The 23,600-nt window shown below is 36.1% G+C and overlaps 1 protein-coding gene across 12 annotated transcripts in view; it reads left to right on the forward strand.

Moving 5' to 3' along the window:
* The window catches only part of tmod (tropomodulin), a 547,878-nt gene extending 526,867 nt beyond the window's left edge, over positions 1 to 21,011 (forward strand). For 5 of the 12 annotated variants that reach the window (XM_067155996.2, XM_067155997.2, XM_067156001.2 and 2 more), the window contains one exon: positions 19,989 to 21,011. Coding sequence is in view for 4 of the 12 variants with exons in the window: in XM_067155997.2 (XP_067012098.1) it covers positions 19,989 to 20,068 (80 nt within the window). In the remaining 8 variants the exon portion in view is untranslated. Of the gene's footprint in view, positions 1 to 73; positions 161 to 4,141; positions 4,202 to 19,988 lie in introns of those variants that run through there. The other 7 variants (XR_010861290.2, XR_010861291.2, XR_010861289.2 and 4 more) reach the window with 7 other exon arrangements.
* The last annotated feature ends 2,589 nt before the right edge of the window (positions 21,012 to 23,600 follow it).

Genomic DNA, 23,600 nt, shown 5'->3' on the forward strand with positions numbered 1-23,600 from the left:
ACACTGTTGAAGTAAAGAAGAAAAACAAATACAACAAAATATCTCTCTATGTTGCTTTCTCGTTACCCCACAGTACGGAAAGATTTAACTCTACGTCTCCAATTCCGATTCTTTAACAACATCCGCAGGAAAAGTCTGATCAAGTAAATGAGAGGACAAGGTATCACGATGCTGTTTACATCATCTTATTTTAATCACCTCATCTAACTTGTATCATTGGCGCGTTGGAATTACACCACTGGAGTGGAAAGAGCAGTATAGTAGGCATGCTCTGTCGTGCTTCTGCATTTAACTTGCTTCTGTAACAAATTGATCTGCTGTTAACTGCTTCTACATTCATAAGCTAAGCGAGGGATTTTAGTCGCTACTAATCTTTGTCATGGTGTGATAAACTTTCTCATTTGATTCATTTCAGGTCTCAATAATTTTTCATATCAATATTCTTCTTTTAGAAATGAATCATCAGTCTTCGTAGTGGGTCTGAATGCATGGATTGGCATCACTCAAAAGTGAAAGTGAAAATGAAAAGAGAAAGGGAGAAAAGTCCACTTATCAATTTTTTTTTTTTTGCTATGGAATACCCTATTTATTGAGCAGAGTTTATACTGGAAATATTTTTTATTACTCTCAATATGTTTTTGTTTTTATCACAAAATGTAAACAGTATTAACAACTGTATGTATCTCAGTTATTGTTATTTTTGAGACAATTTTTTTCAGTGATAAAATCTTTTTTTTTGTTTTTGTAAAATGATGGATTGCTATACTTTTTATTTTTGTTTTGGGAATGTCTGTTATAATTTATTTCGATGTTTTCTCTAAGTGTAACTAATGGAGTGCATTGGATTGATGTGTCATCATTTTCAACTGTACATGTGAAACTAAAACACTAATCTATTTTTGTGCTTTTATTTTCAGAATGTTCAGGTACATTAATAACATGTCCCACTAACATATTACTGTTCTTATAGTTGAATTAGGCCCGTCAGTTTTTCCTGTGGCATGTTGCATGTGACAGGATGAAAAGCGCATTGGATCCAACACATACACTGGGATTGATACGTGATATCTTGAAAGTCTGGCATGTTTTGTTGTAATATTAAAGACTCAAATACAGGGATCATATAGACCCATTTTGTAAAATGTGAAGATGTTGAGAAGCGTGGTAAGAATGATAAAATAGGATACTTGCAAGCTGGCAGATATTCGTGGAATATAGCTAACGTGCACTGTTGCATTTCTTGATCAGCTCTGTGGATTGTATTACATTTATTCCTTCCTTCATAAATTTCTTTCTAGTTTACCTATACTCCTTAATTTCTTTTTCATAAACTTTTCAGTTTATATGACTTAAATACTTGTCACTGATAGCATAATTATCAAATGTAGAGATAACATGTTTCATTTAAACATAAATTTTTGATTTGACTATCAACAATTATCATAATTGATCAAAATGTTTTACTCTCATAACATAGTCAAATAATAATTGCAACATACCACATAATGAGGTAATAACTTGTCTTTGGACACTCCCGGTACTAAAAGCCATATCCTAAATAATAATCACTTTATTGAGATTTATTTCTGTTCTGTGCTGTTTCATTCCAGTTCTAGTTTCAGGTTTTAATTTGGGTAATATTATTATTATTAGATGTAAAATTAAAACATTCCCTTATATACTTGTTAGAAAAATGCAAGGAAGCTTACACATAATTAGGAAGTTAGTGATTGGGAACATTAGAGGAATATAAAACGAATCGTGTCAAGGGAATGGAGAACCTAGTACTTTCTCTGGGGTCTTTATTTTATAACTGTGCATCAGCAACAGCACTCAAGCCATGGCAAGTTGCTTCATTGGTACTTGTTTATTGCCAGACAAAAAGCACACCGTATCTGCATGCTGCTACTCAGCATCAAATAACTGTTATAGTATAAAGCTGTTTCTAATGAAATTAAGAGACTGAAAACATTCCTGGCATGGAAGGAGACGCACCTCCTAAACAGGTTCGCAGACACTCGGCAAATCTCAGCTGTGAGGTGTTCATTGTAACTTCCTGTATGTTCTCCAATAGTTCTACACTCCAGTGAATTCATGCCTATTCAGTAAATAATAATAATTCAGGATTAACAAGCGTTTTGTGAACCAGTTACAAAACTAAATCTGTGTTCCATTATAAGGCTTCCTTAAATTTTGGACAGCTGTAAGTGTACAGTTTTCCTTTGAACAGTTCAGTTGCTTTTCGGCCAAAAACTGACCCGGTGGTGCAGAACTTCTTCACTGTATTACACACCATATTCCTGTTTGGAAGATAGATGCCAAGAAATCTGCAAATGAATTGAAACTGGCACTCTTTAAGCAGCAAATACCTTGCAAGCAAAAAATAAACAACAACCTAAGCAAAACTGTATTAAAAATGCGTCATGTAGGAACTACACTGCTAAAATAATATATTAATACTACAGCAGTAGCAACGACACTGGACTCTTGTCGGAGTCAATAAGGTGACTTCATTTATCAGTTTTGCAAATTAATATTTCATCACCCCACTCAGTTGTTGGCCTAGGGCTGCAGATAACTTCACTACAGGGCTACACATGTTGAGGTCATCACACCACTAGCATTGTGCCTACCAAGCATAACTTTAAAATAAAGAACTTATACTTACTACTCTACTTTCTGTTCTAATTCTCATGTCGTTGCTGATAGGGGTAACCATTAATAAAGAGGATTTAAGATAACCTTACCCATTTTTTGACTTTTTACTATGTAGGTTTTCACCATTAATTTGACTTAAAATGTTACAGCACCTCTCTCTTCCTACTTTTTCCTATGAGTTTCTATTGTTTAATTTTAACTTTAATAATATTATTAGTTTTGTAGGATTTTTGCATATCTCTTTTTACTTCGTTTCTTCCAATTGCTGTTAATCTTGCTTGAATAGTTTTATATTCTGTTTTTTAAAAATCTTTTTGTGTGCATTGGTTGAAGAATTAGTATAGGCTTGTGGACCATGCATTTAGATCAGATAGTAGCAAATTTTACATTATGCTTATGCCCCTACTGGTTTTATATATATTGCCAAACAAGGTAGTTTTATCTGTTTTATGGTGAGGATACTGCCATTGTATTTTGAGGTGGTCCTGCTGTGTTTTTTCTTTAGTTAGCAGTTGAATAATTTTTATTATTATTTTGTTGGTGTGCAATATCCAAGATTTGATACTTGACACAATCAAGGTTGGGAGGAACTAAAGCATTTGTAGGCCTAAGTATCTGCTTTTAAACAATTTTGGCGGTTAGTTAGGTTTTATATTTTGTTACTGAAATGAATGTAAATTCCTAAAAATTGCTTTAGATATCAGTAGGTGAAGTTACTTGTGGGTCATCTAATATATGTTATGTACAAAGAAGGTTTAAATCATCCTCTGTATTTTTGATATGATCATTGAATTTTACTGCATGACAGCTTTTGTTTCTTCACATCTACATTTAAAATTTTGTCCGAATCCTTCCAGAGTGTTGTTGGGTCCAAGTGCAGTTCCTGTTTATTTAATTGTGACTCTTACAGCAAGACTCGTGCACAAATGGACGATGTGCGACATTGTGCATGACAGAATCCCAGTAGACAGTGATACCAATAACTGTTACTACGCACCATTAAAAAAATAAAAAAATAAAATAAAATATTATTAAGAACTGATACTTTTGAGAGATTTATTAATTTTTAAACTCCAAAGTCTATTTATTTATTCTCTTCAATTGGTCAATGCTGCTGGAATCTTCATTTGATATTATTTACATTTTTGATTTAAGAAAATACGGTACTTTTAATTGATGAACATGTCTGATGATGGATGAACAGGACACGTTTTTTCTGTTTATAAGAGTTTTTATTTGCATGCTTACCATGTATCCGGCATTTCAATCCGATTGTCAGATGGTTGAGAATGTTAAAATGATAAGAAATTCAACAGTTTTGATGTTGATGAAATGAGATTTTTCTTCATGTTTGGAATTTTCATCATAATGCATGAATTACTTTGAAACCAGTTATTGGTATCACTTAACAACTTCTTTATGGAAGGGTGGGGGAGTTTTTTGTGGAGTGTTATTCTGAAAGGTGTGTTCCTCTGTTTTCCAGTACGCCTGACTCGGGTCGGAGCTACAAGCTCGTAGTGCGATGATGACTCTATTCTAGGTAGTAGTATTGTTTCACTCTTCTGTTGGCCGGGTTAATATGCACTGTATTCTACAATCTTTCCTATTTAATTGATTTTGATTTTATTTTTGTACAAAAATTTCATTTCAATTGCTGATATATATAGCCATCTACTGTGTAATCTTTGGCTGTTATTCTCATTGTTATTTAACAAAGATCCAAGATATCATAAGTTTGTTTTGTTTTTCCTCTTCAATGTAGTAAGCAGAGAATTGTTAGTTTTCTTGTTAATTGACAAGATGTAGAAAACAGTGTCATAGTACATAGGCCATGGGTTTTCCTTATTTTATATGCTTTCTGTGTTATGGCTGGTGATTTGCTATGAGAAAATAGTCATTGCTTTTTATTAAATGCAAAGGCTTTTTGAAACAGTCCAAATCTTTAGTTCATGTTTAAAATGTAATGCACCCGGCTTAGCATGATATCTTAAAGTTGGTTTTAAAACACATTCATATACATGTTCGGAGATACAGAGCACATGATGTGACCCCTTCATGTGATTTTTCATTATAGAAAGCGTATGATTTGCCTCATTTTGTTGTTCTTGAATTTGGCCTTAAGTGGCACATTCAGTGGTGTAATTATTGGGGATGAGGATCTTGTTGTTGGCATTTCTAGCTACTATATACTTTGTATATACTGTACAATGAATGTGTGCATGCTCTGTTTTTAACATCCCTTAAAATTCAAAGGCAGTTTGAAATAATTTTTTACAAAATGTTTAATGCGTTGAGAAACAAAAACATATGCACGAAAAAAATCATACAGGTTTTTATTAATTGTTCAATGTATGAACTATGTTTCTTGAGACATTTCTACTGTCTTCACACCAAGTTGAATGTGCTTTGCTCTGGGAATGTAACCACCTCTGTACAACTGATTTCACGTGTACATTTTTAACAGAAGCGTTGACCTCCTAGGAATTTCTTCAGTGGTGCGAAAAGGTGACAATGATTGCTCCCAGGTTGCAGCTTCTGTTCATGCAAAATTTGAGGTGTGTGGTTGGTATCACCTACCACACAGTCCAGACCTTGCACCATCTGACTTTTACATCTTTGGGCCATTGAAAAAATTCTTATGTCTATGCTTTGGTTCAGATGAAGTGAAATAGGCTGGTTGCAGGTGGTTATACTCCCAGGGAAGGGAGGACTATGAACGAGCATTTTCAGCTCGTTATCATGATGGGAGAAATGTTTTCAGAGACTTTATTTATATGTTGAACAGTTGATAAAACCCTTCTTTGTATTTTTCTTGGCATATATTTTTTTTCCTGCTCATTAAATATTTCATAAAAATAAATGTATGTACTTTTCAGTCTGCCCTTGTAAGTTGGAGGCAAGTTGTAAAAGTAATATAACAAGTTCTTCTGAAACATGTTTGGTGGATGGAAACGTAGGACTGAAAGAAAGTCACCATTGAATGTTTTACTTATTATCATTATATCAGTCTTTATTTTGGCAAATAGTACAATAAGTTACACAAAAAGAATTAAAAACTGCTAGTTTTATTTTACTCAGTAATAACGCTTGTCCATTAGCAGACATCTTTTACATTTAAATACTCAAAATAACTGGGGCTTATGTTTCATTTCTAACAATTCGTAGGGTGTTAACTGTGTTCATTGGCTTCTGTTTGATCAAGTACCAAATTAGCTCCTTAAGAGAGTTAAATTGATGTACTTGTCACTGAAACTCAAGGACTTTCTTAACACTTGCGGAAGAAAAACTGTTCTTAAACATCTTTAATATTGTTGCAGATTTCATTTTGACTGTTTGTTGGAACTCTGTTAAATTACACTTTAAATTCTTTAACCGTCTGAATATTTCTAATATCATACCTTGTAATATTTTTGTCTTAGAATCCCAGTCAATTTTCTCAAGACAGAACCCACAGTGTCAGCACATGTGTCTAGATCTATCATAATCCTGCCATCTACAAAACTAAAGTATCTGCAATTTAACAAGCTTAAAAGAATGTCTTATTTTATTTTGTGATGTTTCATAGATAAAAGTATCAGTTATTGTTTGCTGAAAAAAGTAGATTATTACTTCCGTACATTTGAGTTCTCTGAATTGTAGTACTTCATCTACATCCTTGGTTAGTTTGCTATTTACTGACAACGATGAAAATTAAACTACAAAATCATAAAACGTATGGATAATTTATTTTTACTGTGTGATTGCGGCCTGAATTTTCCTGACCTAATAAAGGGACTCTGTATACAATTTTTTTGATACTGCGGTCATTGGTGGTTTATAGGATTAGTGTGCTATGTGCTGACATTTTCAAAAGTTGAAATTGTGGTTTCGTTTTAAACAAATAACTAGCTTTGATGTGTGACTGCTTATGTTTATCAATAAAAATAATAATAATGTCTTTCAAAGTTTTGAAAATTAAACTTACTGCTAATAATTATTCTTCCTTTGTATCTACAGCAGAGAAGTTTTAAGATGAAATTTATTCTTCAAATTTTATTACAATGTTTGTCTGTCTTTAAATGAACATCTCATCATAATATATAATTATAAACTTAGCATTTTCTGTATTAATTTGTTTCTTGTATTATTCTGTAGGCACTGTTGAGTTTCCTCCAGTCTGCAGTGGACCATAATTTATATTAATAATAATTGGTTTTATTTCATTAAATGTTAAAAATATTTAATTTTATTCATTTGGTCTGTTAATATAATCAAATTTTAAAATTGTGTTTTTTATGTTTTTGCAGACTTTTAAAAATGAATACGTTAAACAATATAAGTTAAACTAATTCTAAAAGAAGTGACTGATATATATTCCTAAATTAAAGCATAAACAAGAATTAATAATTACAAAACTAAACTAAATCCTACTGTGGCCTCTGCACTGCAAAGTGTGTTCTCTCTTCACATGATTCTTGGCATGCAATATATATATATATATATATAGTGTTAATGCATATATTTGATCAGTATTGATTGGGAACCTTGGAGAGTTATGGTCATATTACACTGCACATGGTTAACTTGTATTACCTGATTATATGTAACTGAAATGAAAATCACAGTCTTGTAAATTCCATCGTCACTGTCTTTTTTAAAGTTGTATAGTTATTTATTTGGCAGTGTACATCAGATATATTCTGAAATAGAGTACCATAAACTGGGGTGAATCTGATAAAAAATTGGATATTAAAAAAACTCTGTTACTCTAGTTAGATTGCTTTGCAGATTTGAATGTTTTACTATTCAGATTCAATGATAGGTTCATGAAATACTTTATATTTCATTCATAATTTCATCTATTATTTAAATTTAATAGTTAATCAGTTTCACCTCATAAGATGAGGTGAATTTCATCATCAATTTCTTCTGCATATGAAAACAGAATAAGGCTACTGTGTGAATTTGATCACTGTTTTGAATTTTAAAAATACATTAAAAGTCAGTACAACAACGTATCGAATTTTGTTACAGTCTTCTGTTATAAAAAGAGATCTATACATTTTATTCTTCGAGTAATATACCAAACATTAGAATTAAGAAAGTTTTTCAAACAAATCTAAATTATATGAGTTCCTAGTGGTGCAAAAACAGAATAATTACTGTGTCAACATAAAATATCATTTATTTAATATTATAATCATAATAATAATAAGAAGAATAAAATTGCCCTTAAGAATCACAAATTTTCACCTGAAATGATGCACAGAAGGCCTGTTGAGATTTTAGATGAATTAAAAAAAAAAAACGTACATCTAATTTTTGATCTGATTTTTGATATGCTCTATTGGTGGAAAAATATCTAGTCCCCTCCATGGGAACTTAGAATTTCCATTTCCACTATGATCAGATCGAATGAAGAAGTACTGGGCAGATAAGAAGAATCAAACAGTACAACCTTAAAAGAAAAAGTGTACATGGAAGACTCAAGTGGTCGAATGTGGGCAATAAAGTTAATAAAAATATAAATAATAATAATAATAATAATAATAATAATAATCATCATCATCATCATCATCATTTTGTTGCTAAAGTTTACCACACTTTCTACCTACAAACCATGATATAGAGGAGTACAAGACAAATGAAAATGAAGGAACAGACAAACAGAAAGGAAAGGAGAGTGCAGAATTAAAGTAAAGTGATTTTGCCTCCATAAAATTTCTTACTGAAATGGGTTGGATTTTTTTGGAAGAATTGACAATGTAGATGATGACATATGCCTACTTTTGATCGGTATAGATTGGGAACATTGGGAAGCTATAGAAATGTATGTGGTAATATTACAGTATATTAGTTAACTTTGTATTACCTGATTTTATACACGGTATTTGAAATGAAGATCACTATTGATCATGAAATTTCAATAATTTTTTTTTGCTGTTTGTTTTACGTCACACCAACACAGGTCTTATAGCAACAAAGGGATAGGAAAGGTCTAGGAGTGGGAAGGAAGCGGCCGTGGCCTTAATGAAGGTACAGCCCCAGCATTTGCCTGGTGTGAAAATGGGAAACCACGGAAAACCCTTTTCAGGGCTGCCAACAGTAGGGTTCGAACCCACGATCTCCCGGATGCAAGATCACAGCCGCGCGCCCCTAACCGCAGGACCAACTTGCCCGGTATTACATTTTTGAGAAACAAGTTGTTGATAGTAATATTTTCTTTGTCTTTCTGAAAATTGAAGATGAAACTGAGGTAGATAAAGTACAAATTGTTTGAAAGTTTGTGCCAGAACCAGGATTTTTGAGTGGTTCCCAGAACTTTCTATATATTCTCATGATTGGATTCATCATACAACATTGCAGTATTGTAATTTGGATTGGTCTACAGATAGTGTCAAAATGGAGTTAGCTATAGAGATGCAAATGCAGAGTAGTATTTAAGATTACACCCTGGGGTGTACAAAATTCCCTGTACTTGCTACAAGGTATACATTGCACAAACATGCCGGTCCATTGCGACTTGCATCAAGCAACACTAAATAAATATCCGTCTCAAGCAGCCAGGCAAGTCAGCAACAGCTGAGCACTTGGTAAGTCTATCCTTCTTAGACTTCGTGGTAAGCCTTCCCATCCGTATCTTCAACTAAGAGACCGACCAACTGTAACCTCATTCTCTCAATGACCAATGAGTAATGAATCACTGAGTCCTCTCCTTCCCGTAGACTCCCGTTGACTTAATGACCGACTGAGGCCTCTGCATCTCGTTCACACTCCGACCAACTGCCGCCTCTCCTTCCAATTGAATAATGACTGACGCTACAAAATGCAGCCACCTTTTATAGACGTTAGGTTGACGCACCTACGCAATCTCCAGAAATAACTATTATTTACTTCCATCTCGCGACAATATTACATACAATGGTGAAACAGCCTGGGGCTCCCAGTAGGTCTCTCCCAGCAGTGAGCACACCGCTAAATGAGCATGATGACTTAGCCATGACGTAGCGATGACTTGACAGTAATGCCAGCAGTATTGCACAATGTAGCAATGTCATATCCAACATCTGATATCCAGCAATTCCTACTGTACATGTCTTGAGTGTTATTCTATACACACACGTATATGTGCATACATTTAACTACAATCATGCAAGCGATAATATAATAATATGGACATAATAATAATAATAATAATAATAATAATAATAATAATAATAATAATAATAATAATAATAATAATCCGTGCCCGGTCAGCTTGCGTGGGGGTCTAGCTCTGAACTGAATAGGAGTTAGGCATAACTCTATGTAAGACACTGGGGATATGCAGGACAGGTGCGAATAAGGCATAGCCAGATAAGCACCCGCGGATCAACTGAGGGAACAAGGAAAATGGACAACGGCCTCGACGGCATAAGAGGATTCATCCCGATGGCGGAGAGGGCGGAAGAACTGACTGAAATCCACTTCGCGTCTGACTTGCAGCAAGTGGCAAAGTGGTCAGCGTCTGTTCACCAGAGGTGCGGCTGGAAATGTATGTTCTGGAACTATCCACTCCAGTCCTATGAAACTGGACTACGGTCCAATACTTGGATAATCAAGTACCATGAGGCGTGGCAGAAAACAAATTTGTACCCCAGGTGGTAACCAATCCACTGCTGACATTAGCAGCACAACCAGACTATCGGATTCTGGGGAGTCTGGCTGGACACGCAAACAGAGGGAGTCGGAGACCTCTGGCCAACTTCGCCCAAACAGCAAAACATTTTTCGAAACACTGAACATAAATTCTCTCTTGCGGGCAGGGAAGTTGTACGAACTAGAGCAAACCCTAAATGATCAAAAAACAGAAATACTGGCACTCCAAGAAACGAGGCTGACTGACGAACACGCAATGGATTTCGGGAACTACAGACTCTTCAAAAGTAAAACAGACAAACGGATTCTCAAAAACACACCCCATTTAGGAGTTGCATTTGCAGTCAAGAAGAGCATACTTAACTCAGTAATAGGTGTGAAATGTGTAAACAATAGGCTAATGACAATCACCCTAAAGTGTGCAAACAAATCACACACACTGATCAATGCACATATGCCAGTCAATGAAGACAATAAAACAGATCGCGAGAAGGTAGACAAATCCTGGAAAATACTAGAAGAAACAGCATGAAAAATTCCTCAAAACCACGTCAAAATTCTGTTAGGAGATTTCAACGCTCAGCTAGGCAAGGAAAGGAAATACAGGAAAACAGTTGGAAAATTCCCAGCACATAAATGGACGAACCAAAATGGACGGAGATTAGTCGAATTCTGCAGGGCATTCAACCTTAAAGTCATGTCGACTCACTTCAGGAAGAAACCTTCTAAACAAATGACATGGAGATCACCCAACTCCCTCTTGGGCGAGTTTCAAATTGACCACGTGGCAATTTCGTACCCAAACCACAGAGAAATTATGAATGTCCAAGTAAGGAAGGGTGCAAACATAGACTCAGACCACTATCTGACAAGAGTCAAACTACAGTTGATACCCCAAAGGTTCAGAAGAAGGAAGCAAATAATTCCGAAATTTGATACCAGTCGGATCCAGCCATCTCTCACCGAAGAATTAGAGAAAAAGCAGTCCAACAATTGGCAGCAACTCAAGACCAAACTAATTGAAACAGCACAAACCCTGATTCCTCTGCAGAAAAGAAAAAAACACCCTTGGTGGAACGCAGACTGTGAACAAGCCATCCAATCCCGGCAGAATGCATACAATAAGTGGAACAGCAAAAAGACCGATAAGAATCACAAAATGTTTTTGGCAGTCAGGAAAGAGTCAGCGAAATTAATCCGACAGACCAAAAGGAAATTCGAGAAAGATCAACTACTGGAAATTGAAAAGGACTTCGAAAAAAACCACACACGAAATTTCTACAAGAACTTCAAAACAAAGCTAACAGGGTATCAGCCACAAAACCTTTGCTTTAAGAAAGTAAATGGGCAATTTGCACTGAACAATCAAGAAAACTGCACCAAACTTGCAAGGTATTTTGAGGAACTGCTTAACTGCCCAGAGCCAACACAAAGATTTCCACCGCAGGAACCTGACTTCACAAACCCAAATTCAGTACCACCGGATGAAGAAGAAATTACCAGACAGATAAAACGACTTAAAATGAATAAAGCTGCAGGTGAGGATGGGATCATAGCAGAAATTCTCAAATCAGCAGGCCCAAATACTATAAAAGAATTCACCGGTATCATCCAAGAGATTTGGGAAACAGAACAAATTCCAGAAGATTGGAAAAGTGCACGAATTCATCCTTTACATAAGAAAGGAGACAGAACAGATGTAAATAACTACAGAGGAATCTCATTGGTATCTGTTGCCTACAAAATTTTATCTCAGTGCCTTCTCGATAGAGCCCAACAGCAACTAGAACCAAAAATTGGAGAATATCAAGCAGGTTTCAGACCAGGCCGTTCATGTCCAGAGCAAATTTTGAACCTAAAGTTAATCCTAAGGCATCAGAGAATTTGTAGCAAAAATGTAGTTTGTACTTTTGTTGATTTCAAAAAGGCCTATGATTCAGTTGATCGTCAATCACTGTTTCAGATATTAAAAGAACAGGGTCTAGACCGGAAAACACTCGCAATTGTAAAAGAGACATTGACAGACACAAAATCTAAGGTTAAATTCATGGGGGAAATCTCAGACCCTTTTCCGATCAAAGCAGGAGTAAGACAGGGAGATGGGCTCTCTCCACTAATCTTCAACTGCGTCCTTGAAAAGGTAATACAGGAATGGTGCAAACAGAAGTCTGCCCTCAAGATTGACCAACCAATCACTCTTGGTAGGGGCAAATTAGCAGTAGACTGCCTGGCATTTGCGGACGATCTGGCAATCTTAACTCGTGACGTTTCAACAGCCATAAACCAGATCGAACTCCTGAAAGAAACAGCGGAAAAAGTCGGCCTCCAAATATCGTTTGGAAAAACTGAATACATGACCTGCAGCAAAGAAGCCCCTAAATTCATGGAGACAAAATATGGCAAAATAAAACGAGTCCAGCAATTCAAATATCTCGGTGAAATAATTCAGGAGAATGGAATGGAAACAAAAGCCAATGAAGTTAGATGCCAAAAAATGGAAACTGCGTATAGACTCACCCAAAATATCTATAACAAAAAGTGTCTCTCCAAGCATGCTAAACTAAGACACTATAATACAGTTATTAAACCAGAATGCCTCTATGGATCAGAGACACTAATTTTGAACAGGAAAACTGATCTAGAAAATATTCAGAAAAAGGAACGCAAGATCATTAGAAAAATTTTAGGCCCAAAACTCGTAGATGAACAGTACCGCCTTAGAGGGAAACAGGAAATCAAACAATTTTCTAACATTCACAGCGACTTCAGAAAACGCAGATTAAGATTCTTTGGACATATAAAAAGGATGAACCCAGATAGACTTACCAAGCAAATAGTTGAATTTTATGAAAACCGAAGTAAAGCTAAAACGGACACAATAAAATGGATTGGCGAAATTAAAACAGATCTCAAACTGGCAGGAATTACACCTGAAGACATCCAAAGCCGGGAGAACCAAAGTTCATAAGTGGCAAGTTGACCAAGAGGAAAAACCAAAGAAGAAGACCGGAACAACATGGTCTCAAGAATGAAAAGCAGCACACAGCAAACGAATGAAGGAAGTGTGGGCACAAAGAAAGGCAAATGCCTGTCTCTAAGTACTTTGCGTAGTCCTAATGGGCTCATTCGCAATAAATATATATAATAATAATAATAATAATAATAATAATAATAATAATAATCACAGGTGAAATAAAAATAATAATAAAAATACTGATATCATCTTGTAACGGGATTTGAACCGTTATAGTAGCTCTCTTCCCTGTCCTTTCTATATTATTTCATTTTGGTGTTTTGCAAATTCGTGCGTTCGCCATCACCTATTGTTTCATTCCAAGCTAGGTGTTATGTGTTAAATGTCATCCTTTCATCCTCTGGTTTTCTCCACATACTTTCTTTCCATTCTTCAGCTCTATTCTATTCTATCCTGGTGTCTTTCATTGTATTTTATTGTATTTCATTAGTTTCTATGGTATGCGCCAAAATATACAGTACTCATTTTCGCGCATGCACACGCCTGAGCATCTGCGTGTTGTTACATCGCCATTATGAATTGTTAGTTGTGTAAAGAACGTTGTGCCCAGTGATTGGAAGTGACAGTGTGTCTCACGACGGAGGAAAAAGGGTTTATAGTGGAGTATTATTTTCGCTCGTACGGAAACGGTTATCAAGGTGGGCCAAGTTTAAAGTTAGTGGCAGAACAATATTGTGAACACTTCAATAAGCAAGCACCTAGCAACGCAGTTATGCTATCTATTGTGTTAAAAAATTTCGTCGTATGGGTAGTGTATTGTGTCAATGCAAGGGAAGGTCTGGTAGGCCAGAAACTGTGTCCACAAATGAAAATCGTGGACGTGACCTCAATCAGGTGTTGCAATCTCCAAAGCAAAGTCTTTGGCGAACAGCCCTCAAATTAAACATCAGCTCTACGTCACTTCGACGAGTGTTTAAAGACGTAGGTGGATTTCCGTACCGAATACAAGTTGGGCAACGATTGACAGAGCATGATAGGCATGTCAGGGTGGAATATTGTGCACAAATTTTGGCCATGGTGTACCAGGATCCAGATTTCTTGTTCAACATGTGGTTCTCTGACGAAAGTCGCATTCACTTGGGCGGTTTTATCAATCACTAAACAACTCGCTTTCTTAGTTTCGAGAGGCCAGAGACTATAGTCCAGAAAGCGCTACATAGTGTGCATGTGACGATTTGGTGTGCAGTGTCGGGAAACGGTGTGCTAGGTTCGTATTTCATAGAGAATGATGATGGTGCACCACTTACTGTTAACCTGGAACGCTATAGGAACATGGTTATCAGGCCATTTATTCAGGATCTAAGAAGGTTTTGTCGTGCCAGGAATGTGCAGATGAATAGACAGTGGTTCCAACAAGACGGGGCGACCTGCCACACCGCTCGACAGACTTATGGCTATGCTGCAAGAAACCTTTTCAGGACGAGTAATTTCCTGCGGGGCGGAGTTTCCCTACCCATCACATTCCCCCGATCTCACACCACCTGATGCTTACATGTGGGGAATGTTAAAGAAGCAAATTTTCAACTGTCCAGATCCACCCAAAACTCTGCCTGCTTTACGTCAGAAGATCGTCTCGTTCCTCAGGACTCTGCAGCAACCTATGTTCCAGAATATGTTGGAAAATCTGAGTGTTCGTTATGAACACTGCCTACAGCACAATGGAGCACATTTTGAACATTTACATTATCATCTCGATAAGTAAGGTAATGACAATAAGACTAACAAAATTTCCAGTACTGTATATTTTGGCACATACTGTATTTATTTCCTCTACCACATTTGTTCCTGATTCATCTATGTTCTCTGTTACTTGTAACGCACATACGGTGTGATAGAACATCTTAATTGGAGCTTAATGTTGTCATCAGCTCCCATTTGGAACACTGTGCCAGCATACAGCGAGCCACCTGCTGACAAATGAGCATACCACTACAGCTCCGATGGTAATGCATTCTTAAGTTCAAACGCTCATTTTTTAGAAGTCTTCCTGAACTGAAATGAACATGGGTCATTACAATGACATCAGTAGGAATGGCGCGATTAAAAGCAATGCCTTCATATGAAATACTCGATCAAATGAAAAACCACACATTTTCTCACTTTTAACGAACAGTACTATGCTGCCGAACTAACAGTCCAAAGCTACACTATTTTTCCTGACCCTATTTGAAACACCATGCGTGCCTCCTCACGTGGTTATTTATACGCACCGTGTCGAGGGTTAATGAACATCTCCGACAATGACATTTGTTGGTACTGTACTGTAGTGCACTCTACAACTTAACATTATTGTAGACCAGTTAGTCAAAAATTCACCTGATAGTATACTTGTAATGGTGCTGCACCTATTTCATATTGTTGAAGAATATGTCAATTATCCGATTTACTGCTCCTGATCAGAATTGCCTCATTTTACAGTACCTATTACTTTATTTATTTTTCCCATTAATATGTTAATTAAACTTTAGAAATATTTTTTCTCTATAGAGGTTAGATATCATGTCTGCCTTGTATAGGTTATTCTTATCACTTGGATGATGATGATGATGATGATGATGATGATGATAAATAATTGTAACAATTTTCATGAAGGTCTTTTATGTACCTTCAGTTATTGATTAGTAACTTGTTAGTTACTTATTACTTTTGAGTGCAGTAATATATCTCTCCAGTGTCCTATATCAGTTCATGATACTAGTGTTTGTTAATGTTTTATAGTAAATTTAATTGTGCTATCTATCTCAAAAGAAAAAAAAAAAAAAAAATATATATATATCTTTCAATCCAATATACTGTGGAGTAAAGAAATAATGATTTAGAAAAGGTCAGTAAATACAATTAAGAGTTTGGAATGAGGCAAACTGGTTTTCTCATATACTCATATCGTATATTTTCGAGGATGCTATTGAGCAAGATATGGTAGAAAGACCTGCATTTTCTTTTGAAACAGATAGTAGATTGCTTAGTAAAAGGAGCTAAGTAAGTAATGGTATATTTCATTAGTTCTTAAAACTGAAATTTGTAGTCTGGTTCTGTGGGTTGCTTGCTGCACTCCTGTAGCTCTGTGCAATAGAACGGATCCCTTTTACTTCATTGTTGATCTGGATTCACTGACAGTCTCAACTAATGTAGGTTATTTAATTTTAAATGAAAAAGTATTTATTGTCTGAGGTCTAATAGTGTAATGGAATGTGAGAAAAGTGTTGCTTTTAACCTTGTAAAACTGTGATTGATGTCCTTTTCTAACCTGGCAACGTTATGAATGACTGGGTAACAATGTTAAGGGCACCTGGACATGAAAAGTAGTAAACTCTTTACAGTTTGGTTTTTCACCTTTTTGAATCAAAAATATATACAGTAAGTAATGTGTTGTTCCTGCCACAAATATTCATTTTAAATGGCTATTTAATTATTGTTGCACTATTACCACTCCCCCTCAGCTGTCAGCTAACATTACATTTCTCAAAGTGACTTCTTAAATTCTTTGGTGCTCTTCTTAGCTGTCAGTTAACATTTCCAAAGTGTCTAAAATCCTTAGCTGTACTTCTCTCAAGAGCTAGAGCATTCAGACTCAGTACACTTCTTACATTGTCTAAAAGCTAAATATAAGGAACTTACTAAAGCTTGAACCACCTCCAAATTTTCGGGGAACAAGAAATTTTAATTTCAAGAGCCCGTTTTAATAGGGTAAGATTCCTCTTGGATATACTTGAAAGTCTTTATTGTAGAAACTACTGTTATTAACTTGCACAAAAGGAATTACGACTTTTAAAGTAATATTTTCTGACTAAGCTCGATAGCTGCAGTTGCTTAAATGCGGCCAGTATCCAGTAATCAGGAGATAGTGGGTTCGAACCCCACTGTCAGCAGCCCTGAAGATGGTTTTCTGTAGTTTCCCATTTTCACACCAGGAAAATGCTAGGACTGTACCTTAATTAAGGCCACAGCCTCTTCCTTCCCATTCCTTGGCCTTTCCTATCCCATCGTCGCTATAAGACCTATCTGTGTCGGTGCGACGTAAAGCAAATCGCAAAAAAAAAAAAAAATTTCTGTCAAAATTGTTCCTTATGTTTTGGCAGAAATTTGAATCTTTAAATGTGCTTTCAGCCAGTCAATCAATCGGTCATCAATGATCTCTGCATTTAGGGTTGTCGCTCTGGTGGCAAATTCCCTATCAGTTGTTTACCTAGCCTTTTCTTAAATGTTATCAAAGAACTTGGAAATTTATCAAACATTTCCCTTGATAATTTATTCAATCCCTTGTCCTATAAATGAATACCGTATTTGCCCTAATTTGCCCTCTTGAATTCCAACTTTATCTTCATATTATGACCTTTTAGCGACATGTTTTGCCCATTATATGGGCATCATTAAATGGACATCATCAGCCTTTATCTGATTACTCTGATTGTGGTCTTACCAGATACTTATACACCCTCTCCTTTACCCCCTGCAGTCACTCACAATCCTGCTACTCATTTACTACTCTATACAGTATAACATCATTGGCAGATGGTCTTATCTGTGATTCCAGTTCTTTACTCATATAATTTATATATACAGAGTGGGCCAGAAGTCGCGATTGGAAAGTATTTCAAGTAACTTAACATATAGTTTTGCGCTTACATGGATCTGGTTGAGAATAATGTTCGTCCCTGCCCATAGTACATCTCTCTTCTGGTAGAGGTCACTGAAATTACAACAGTGCAAGTGATAATTGCTATGCGTCACTTCATGAAAATACAGCGTGTGATCGTGTTCTGTTTTGCTTGTGGTTCTGGCAACTGCTTCCAAGGTGATACTGTTGTAAACATTTGTGTTACAATGGGAGATACAAGCAGATTCACAATTGGAGTATGTCATCTTCTTATAATTTAAGATTTTAAAATTCGCATTAACCATAATGTATTGAATAAGGAGGATACTGTTTAATAATAAATCATTGTTATAGTGATATAAAGCTTATTAGTTTAGCTGTCAGTACAGAAACACAAAATTTATATTTTGTGGTCATCATCTTAGCGCATGGATGCATGAAAAGGAATCAACAGGTGAGACCTATTAGGGAAAACTTTTTTAATCATTTCAATAAAGAAGTCCTGACAAAGGCAAATCTTCAGAAACTGGAAAGAAAGACATTTGCAACTGGGGTCTTTGTTATATGCACCATGCAGTGGAAGATCCAAGAAATATGACAATGATAATGAAGTCACTGAGCTCTTGAATGCATCATTGCTTCGTTCACCAGCAAAATTGACAAGGAAGTGGTTGGCGGAGATGGACATTCCCAGAACCTTCATGCGTTGTCGGATGAATAATGAAGGTTACCGTTCATTTTGACCCGGCAGCATCAATGAATTAAGTGATCATGATATGAATACGCAACATGATTTGCGCGAACAGTTAATTGCAGCTTTCCAACATTAGCGGCTCACTGCAAGGTTCCGGCTCGAAATGTTTATATCTGGGCGAAAGACAACCATCATTATTATGAAGAGATTAAGCAACACCTTCCTCATGTTATGTAATGGTTGGTGTTACCAGTGACCTTATCATCGGGCCGTATTTCTTCGATGGGTCTGTGACAGGGGAATCGTATCACCAGATGTTATCTCACTGGCTGTTACCTGAACTCGACAAAGTTGGTCTGATGAACAATGTAATTATGCAACAGGATGGTACCCCTGGACACTACTGGACTCCTGTTTGAGACTAGTTGAACAACCAGTTTCCGTTATGGATTGGATGTGAAGGGTCTCTTATAAGGCCGCCCATAAACCCGGACTTAACAACATGCGATAATTGGCCGTTGTCCTTCTTAAAGGAAAAGATTTCTGCAACTCGTATGTCTTCTCTTGAAGAGCTGAAAGAAAAGATTACTCATACCCTGAGAATGATCACTCCTGAAATGCTGCGCCGGGCAAACAGACGCACATGGCAGTGAATCCAACTCTGTGCTGAGAATGATGGTCAGGTACCAAGGGAGCTTGAAATGTGTAAGAACATTGATTTCTGTCTTATTCCATTCTTGCATGTATTTTTTTTTTCTGTGAATACAATTGTTTACCTTTCATGTTGCATCTTGTTTCAATACAATAACATTAAACATTTCCAATTGTGACTTCTGGTCTACCCTGTATAAGTAAACATAAAGGTCAAATATATTTGCATTGCTGTTGATGAACTAAGGGAGGGAGTTGATATTATGCATGTATTTGATAATAGATTTTAAAATGTGAGCAGGTTTGGTTGCCTTGAAACAGTTTCTTAGATATGAACCTACAATATATGGTTTAAAACTTGTAGGTTTCTTTTTGTTAGGTGCCCTTAACTTTGACTGGAAACTCGGTGATCCCAGGCTAAGCATGCCCCAAAAGCTAATGTCTGGAACTCGAATAACCATGGAAGGGCCTATAACTCATGAACACCATATTACATGTATTTGAAAATTACTGATTTTCATTAGGGTTTATACCATACTTGGTATAGGGAGGGAGAAAGATTGTCATTAGTTATGTTTTGAATGAAATGTATAGACCGGTATTTTGATGGGAAGGGCATTCTGAATCACATGTTAAGGATAGTTGGAGTGTTCTGTGAATCCAGTATTCTGTGTAATTGTCTTTAAGTGCAAAGTACTGTTGTTTTGTCATTCTTGCAATGATATTTTGCTTTCCAGATCGTCTCCGCCGAATGGGCCGTGCACCTCGGAACTATACCATCGGTTTTGCCATGCTTCGGAAGGCCTTGCACCAGTGATTGCCTTGCCCTTGAAACAGGGCTTCTGTGCTGCTTTTGTGTTGTCCATGGTCGCTGTGTATAGATACAGACTATGTGGTGGGAGCTTCACCGATGCGTGGTGTGACGATTTCAGTGCGTGAAATTCGGTGTAGATATCTTTAAAAGAATTTAACACTATTGTTTTACCTTTTCTAAGTCTTAAAAACATTATTTTTCCTAGATCAGCCGCATCTATTTAATTATTTGATATCTTGTTCTTGAATACGGACACTTCAGTTATTATAGATAATGTGCACCACACTTTTTGCTTTTTGGATGTAGGAAAATAAAATTGAATTAGGTTGCTTGTTTTTATGATGGCACTTTTTTTTTTTTTTACATGTTTGAGTGTACTAGAAGAATAATAGAGAAATATTTCTGAAAGCTACGACCTGCCATTATACAAGCAGTAGATTTCCTATGCTATCTTGTCTTTATACTATACTATAAAGTGTAGGACTGTCAGTCTTGAACCATAAAGAACCTTATGTGAAATGTTTTATTCCAAACAAAGCTATTGTGATACTTTCCTATTGTGCTTTGGACAAGATGGTTCTTATAAAAGATAATAGACATCTTGATCTCTTTTTTAAAAAATCCTTACATTTGCTGCGTTAGAGTAATGGCATGTATGTTGTCGAAAAATTTAAATGTTCTTTGGTGCTTTTAGTTTCACTCTGAGACACCTAATTTTTACTGATTCTTGTTATACGGCCAATTAGAGCTTTCAGCTCTGGAGGTGTTAGCCATACCCTCTTTCAGAAATCGGGGGATTGTTCTTTTTAATTTTATTGACAAAGGACAATATAGAAAACTTGGTCACTGAATTCTGTTACTGTATTGTTTTGTACAAATTTGTAATTATTTTGTTGGAAATTTCTGGGCAGAAAAAAGAAATATATGTAATTATAATTTATACTGATATAGACATTCATGTTTATTTCCAGTATTATTATTTGATGTGTTCTAATGAAAGTGGACAGATGTTTATTTAATGCTGATATATGTGATAACAAAGAACTGATGTAATTTTTTCTCTTTACCTGCTTTACTATGGTACAATTTTGTGTACAGATTAGTAGATGATTTAGAAGAAAGATAGGAAAAAGTATCTATATCTGTTGGAATGCAGTTAATTTTGCTTTAGCAAAATTGCAGCAGAGAAAATATCTGGAAGCTTTAAGAAACCTGGTAGAAGACGTAAGTCATACATTAAGAATACTGTTATGAAGAACAAAATTATCCTGTATCATCTCCGAAATAATGCCAATTGATTGGGCAATTTCAAATTAAAATGTTTCTTGTGTAAATGTAATATTTTATCTCTACTTTTTCACTTCCCCAGAGTAAAATATTTTCTTGCATGTGTTTACTAAACACTCCATAATACATAGGATGATCCAATAAAACGAACGATGGTGTATAATTGACCAGCATACCGTATACCAAGAAAATGTTGCTCCTTTGTTATATTGTGCATATAAGCAGACTCATGCATTTTCTGCTTGTAGCTATCTCCTATATAAGTATACTCACTATTATGTTTTTTTACATGATTATATTAATGCCTTTTGAATGAACACATTCACCACTAAACATGTCAATTGTAGCCAACACCAAACACGTTTTAGAACACTGGTACAAATACAATAGAAGTCCGTTATAGTGAGAATTCACAACAGCGGAAAATTTACTCGCTATAGCAGATTGTCATTATATCCGATTTTTGTATTAAAATCTGAAAACCCCTCATGCACATTAAATTCGGTATGAAACTGCAATCAGTTTGCTCAAAACTTGCGTTTCTGCGGGTGATATCCAATGTACGACTTGTTTATTATTTTTCGAAATCCGATACTACGTGAAAGTGTATGTTTAATTTCATTCTGAAAAAATTGCAGTTCCATATTTCTCCAAATCCAAGACAAACCCCACTTTTTCCTTCAAAAAATTTAAACCGGGCTCAAAAAGTACTTTGTAAAATCATATGAATGCCTTTGTTGTACAGTCCGCATTTTAATACTATTTTTAGATGCTGAGCATTGGCTTTCGTTGTGCTGCATTCTTTTTCCATTAACTTAAAATTGGCATCATAATACCAAAAAGAGAACTCGTTGAATATTTGCCGGCAATGCCTATTCCATGCGTCTCTACAGTACGGCGATCCATCAGGAAAATATTCTTGCTGTCTCTAAAACTCTTACGGTACTTTTACTCAGCGTCATATATAACAGGCTACTGCTACACGCACGTCTCGCTTTCCGGGTTCGGCAAACTTCAGCGGCTAGCAATCTATAGGCCTAATCACGGAGACGTTGAAGGTCAACGAACAAGTTTATTGCACCACGGTATGGCCTTTCTGCCCTTGCGTTTTTCATGCACATACCTCGCAATTTCATTTTCGACTTGCTGGGCTGAGTGGCTCAGACGGAAGGCGCTGGCCTTCTAACCCCAACTTGGCAGGTTCGATCCTGGCTCAGTCCGGTGGTATTTGAAGGTGCTCAAATACGACAGCCTCATGTCGGTAGATTTACTGGCACGTAAAAGAACTCCTGCGGGACTAAATTCCGGCACCTCAGCATCTCCGAAGACCGTAAAAGTAGTTAGTGGGACGTAAAGCAAATAACATTATTTATTATTATTTCATTTTCGACTTCTGTAAAGCGTCCTTGTTGCAGACCACTGAATGCATTTTTTGTACCTTTGTCTTCATGCTGATGCCACATATTGGCTTTAGTTAGGCCTATGCCATATTTTCTTGCAGCTGCATAATTATTCTACATTTCAGAGTATTTAATAACCATTAACTTAAAATTGGCATCGTAATATCGACGAGAACCCATTGAAAATTTGCGGGCAATACCTGTTCCACGTATCTTTACGACTATCCATCACGAAAATATTCTTGCTGTCTATAAAAATTTTACTAAGTCAGATGTAGTAGAGGCATTATAACTCTGCCGTGGCCTTTCTAAGAATTCGAAAGCGCGCATGTTTTGATGCCATTCTGCAGATTTGAGAAATGTTTTTGTAGAGGCTAACAGAATGTTATTCTATTTTCACTATTTTCCGAGATCCAGTGATGTTACACACAGGCACTGCACAACCGGTTGTCATGGCTAGCGATGTGTAATAAAGAGACGGTCTTTTATTGTCAACGAATTTTGTGTGTGCACGTGCGTGCGGGGGTGAAAAGCAGCGTGGTTACCGTGAGAGTTGCCAGTGGTATTCATTACTGTTAGGCCGCGAATGCAAGACAACCCTTGATTTATCGCATGGGATTCTGAGGAAAAAACATAGTCTTGGATTCGGAGAAATACGGTATCACTCAAGAGTTTTCTTCTTCAAATGGTGTCACCTAACCTAACCGTATGTGTGTCATGAAAACATATTTGAAACGCATGTAGAGAAATGAGTTATCCTCGCTAAAAATTTACATGTTAATAGCCTTTCCGAAATTTAACTAGATGTGAGAAACTATGAAGTATCCTCTGAAATCACTGATTTACTT

This window comes from Anabrus simplex, chromosome 1 (genome assembly GCF_040414725.1).
Source record: "Anabrus simplex isolate iqAnaSimp1 chromosome 1, ASM4041472v1, whole genome shotgun sequence".
NCBI lineage: Eukaryota > Metazoa > Arthropoda > Insecta > Orthoptera > Tettigoniidae > Anabrus > Anabrus simplex.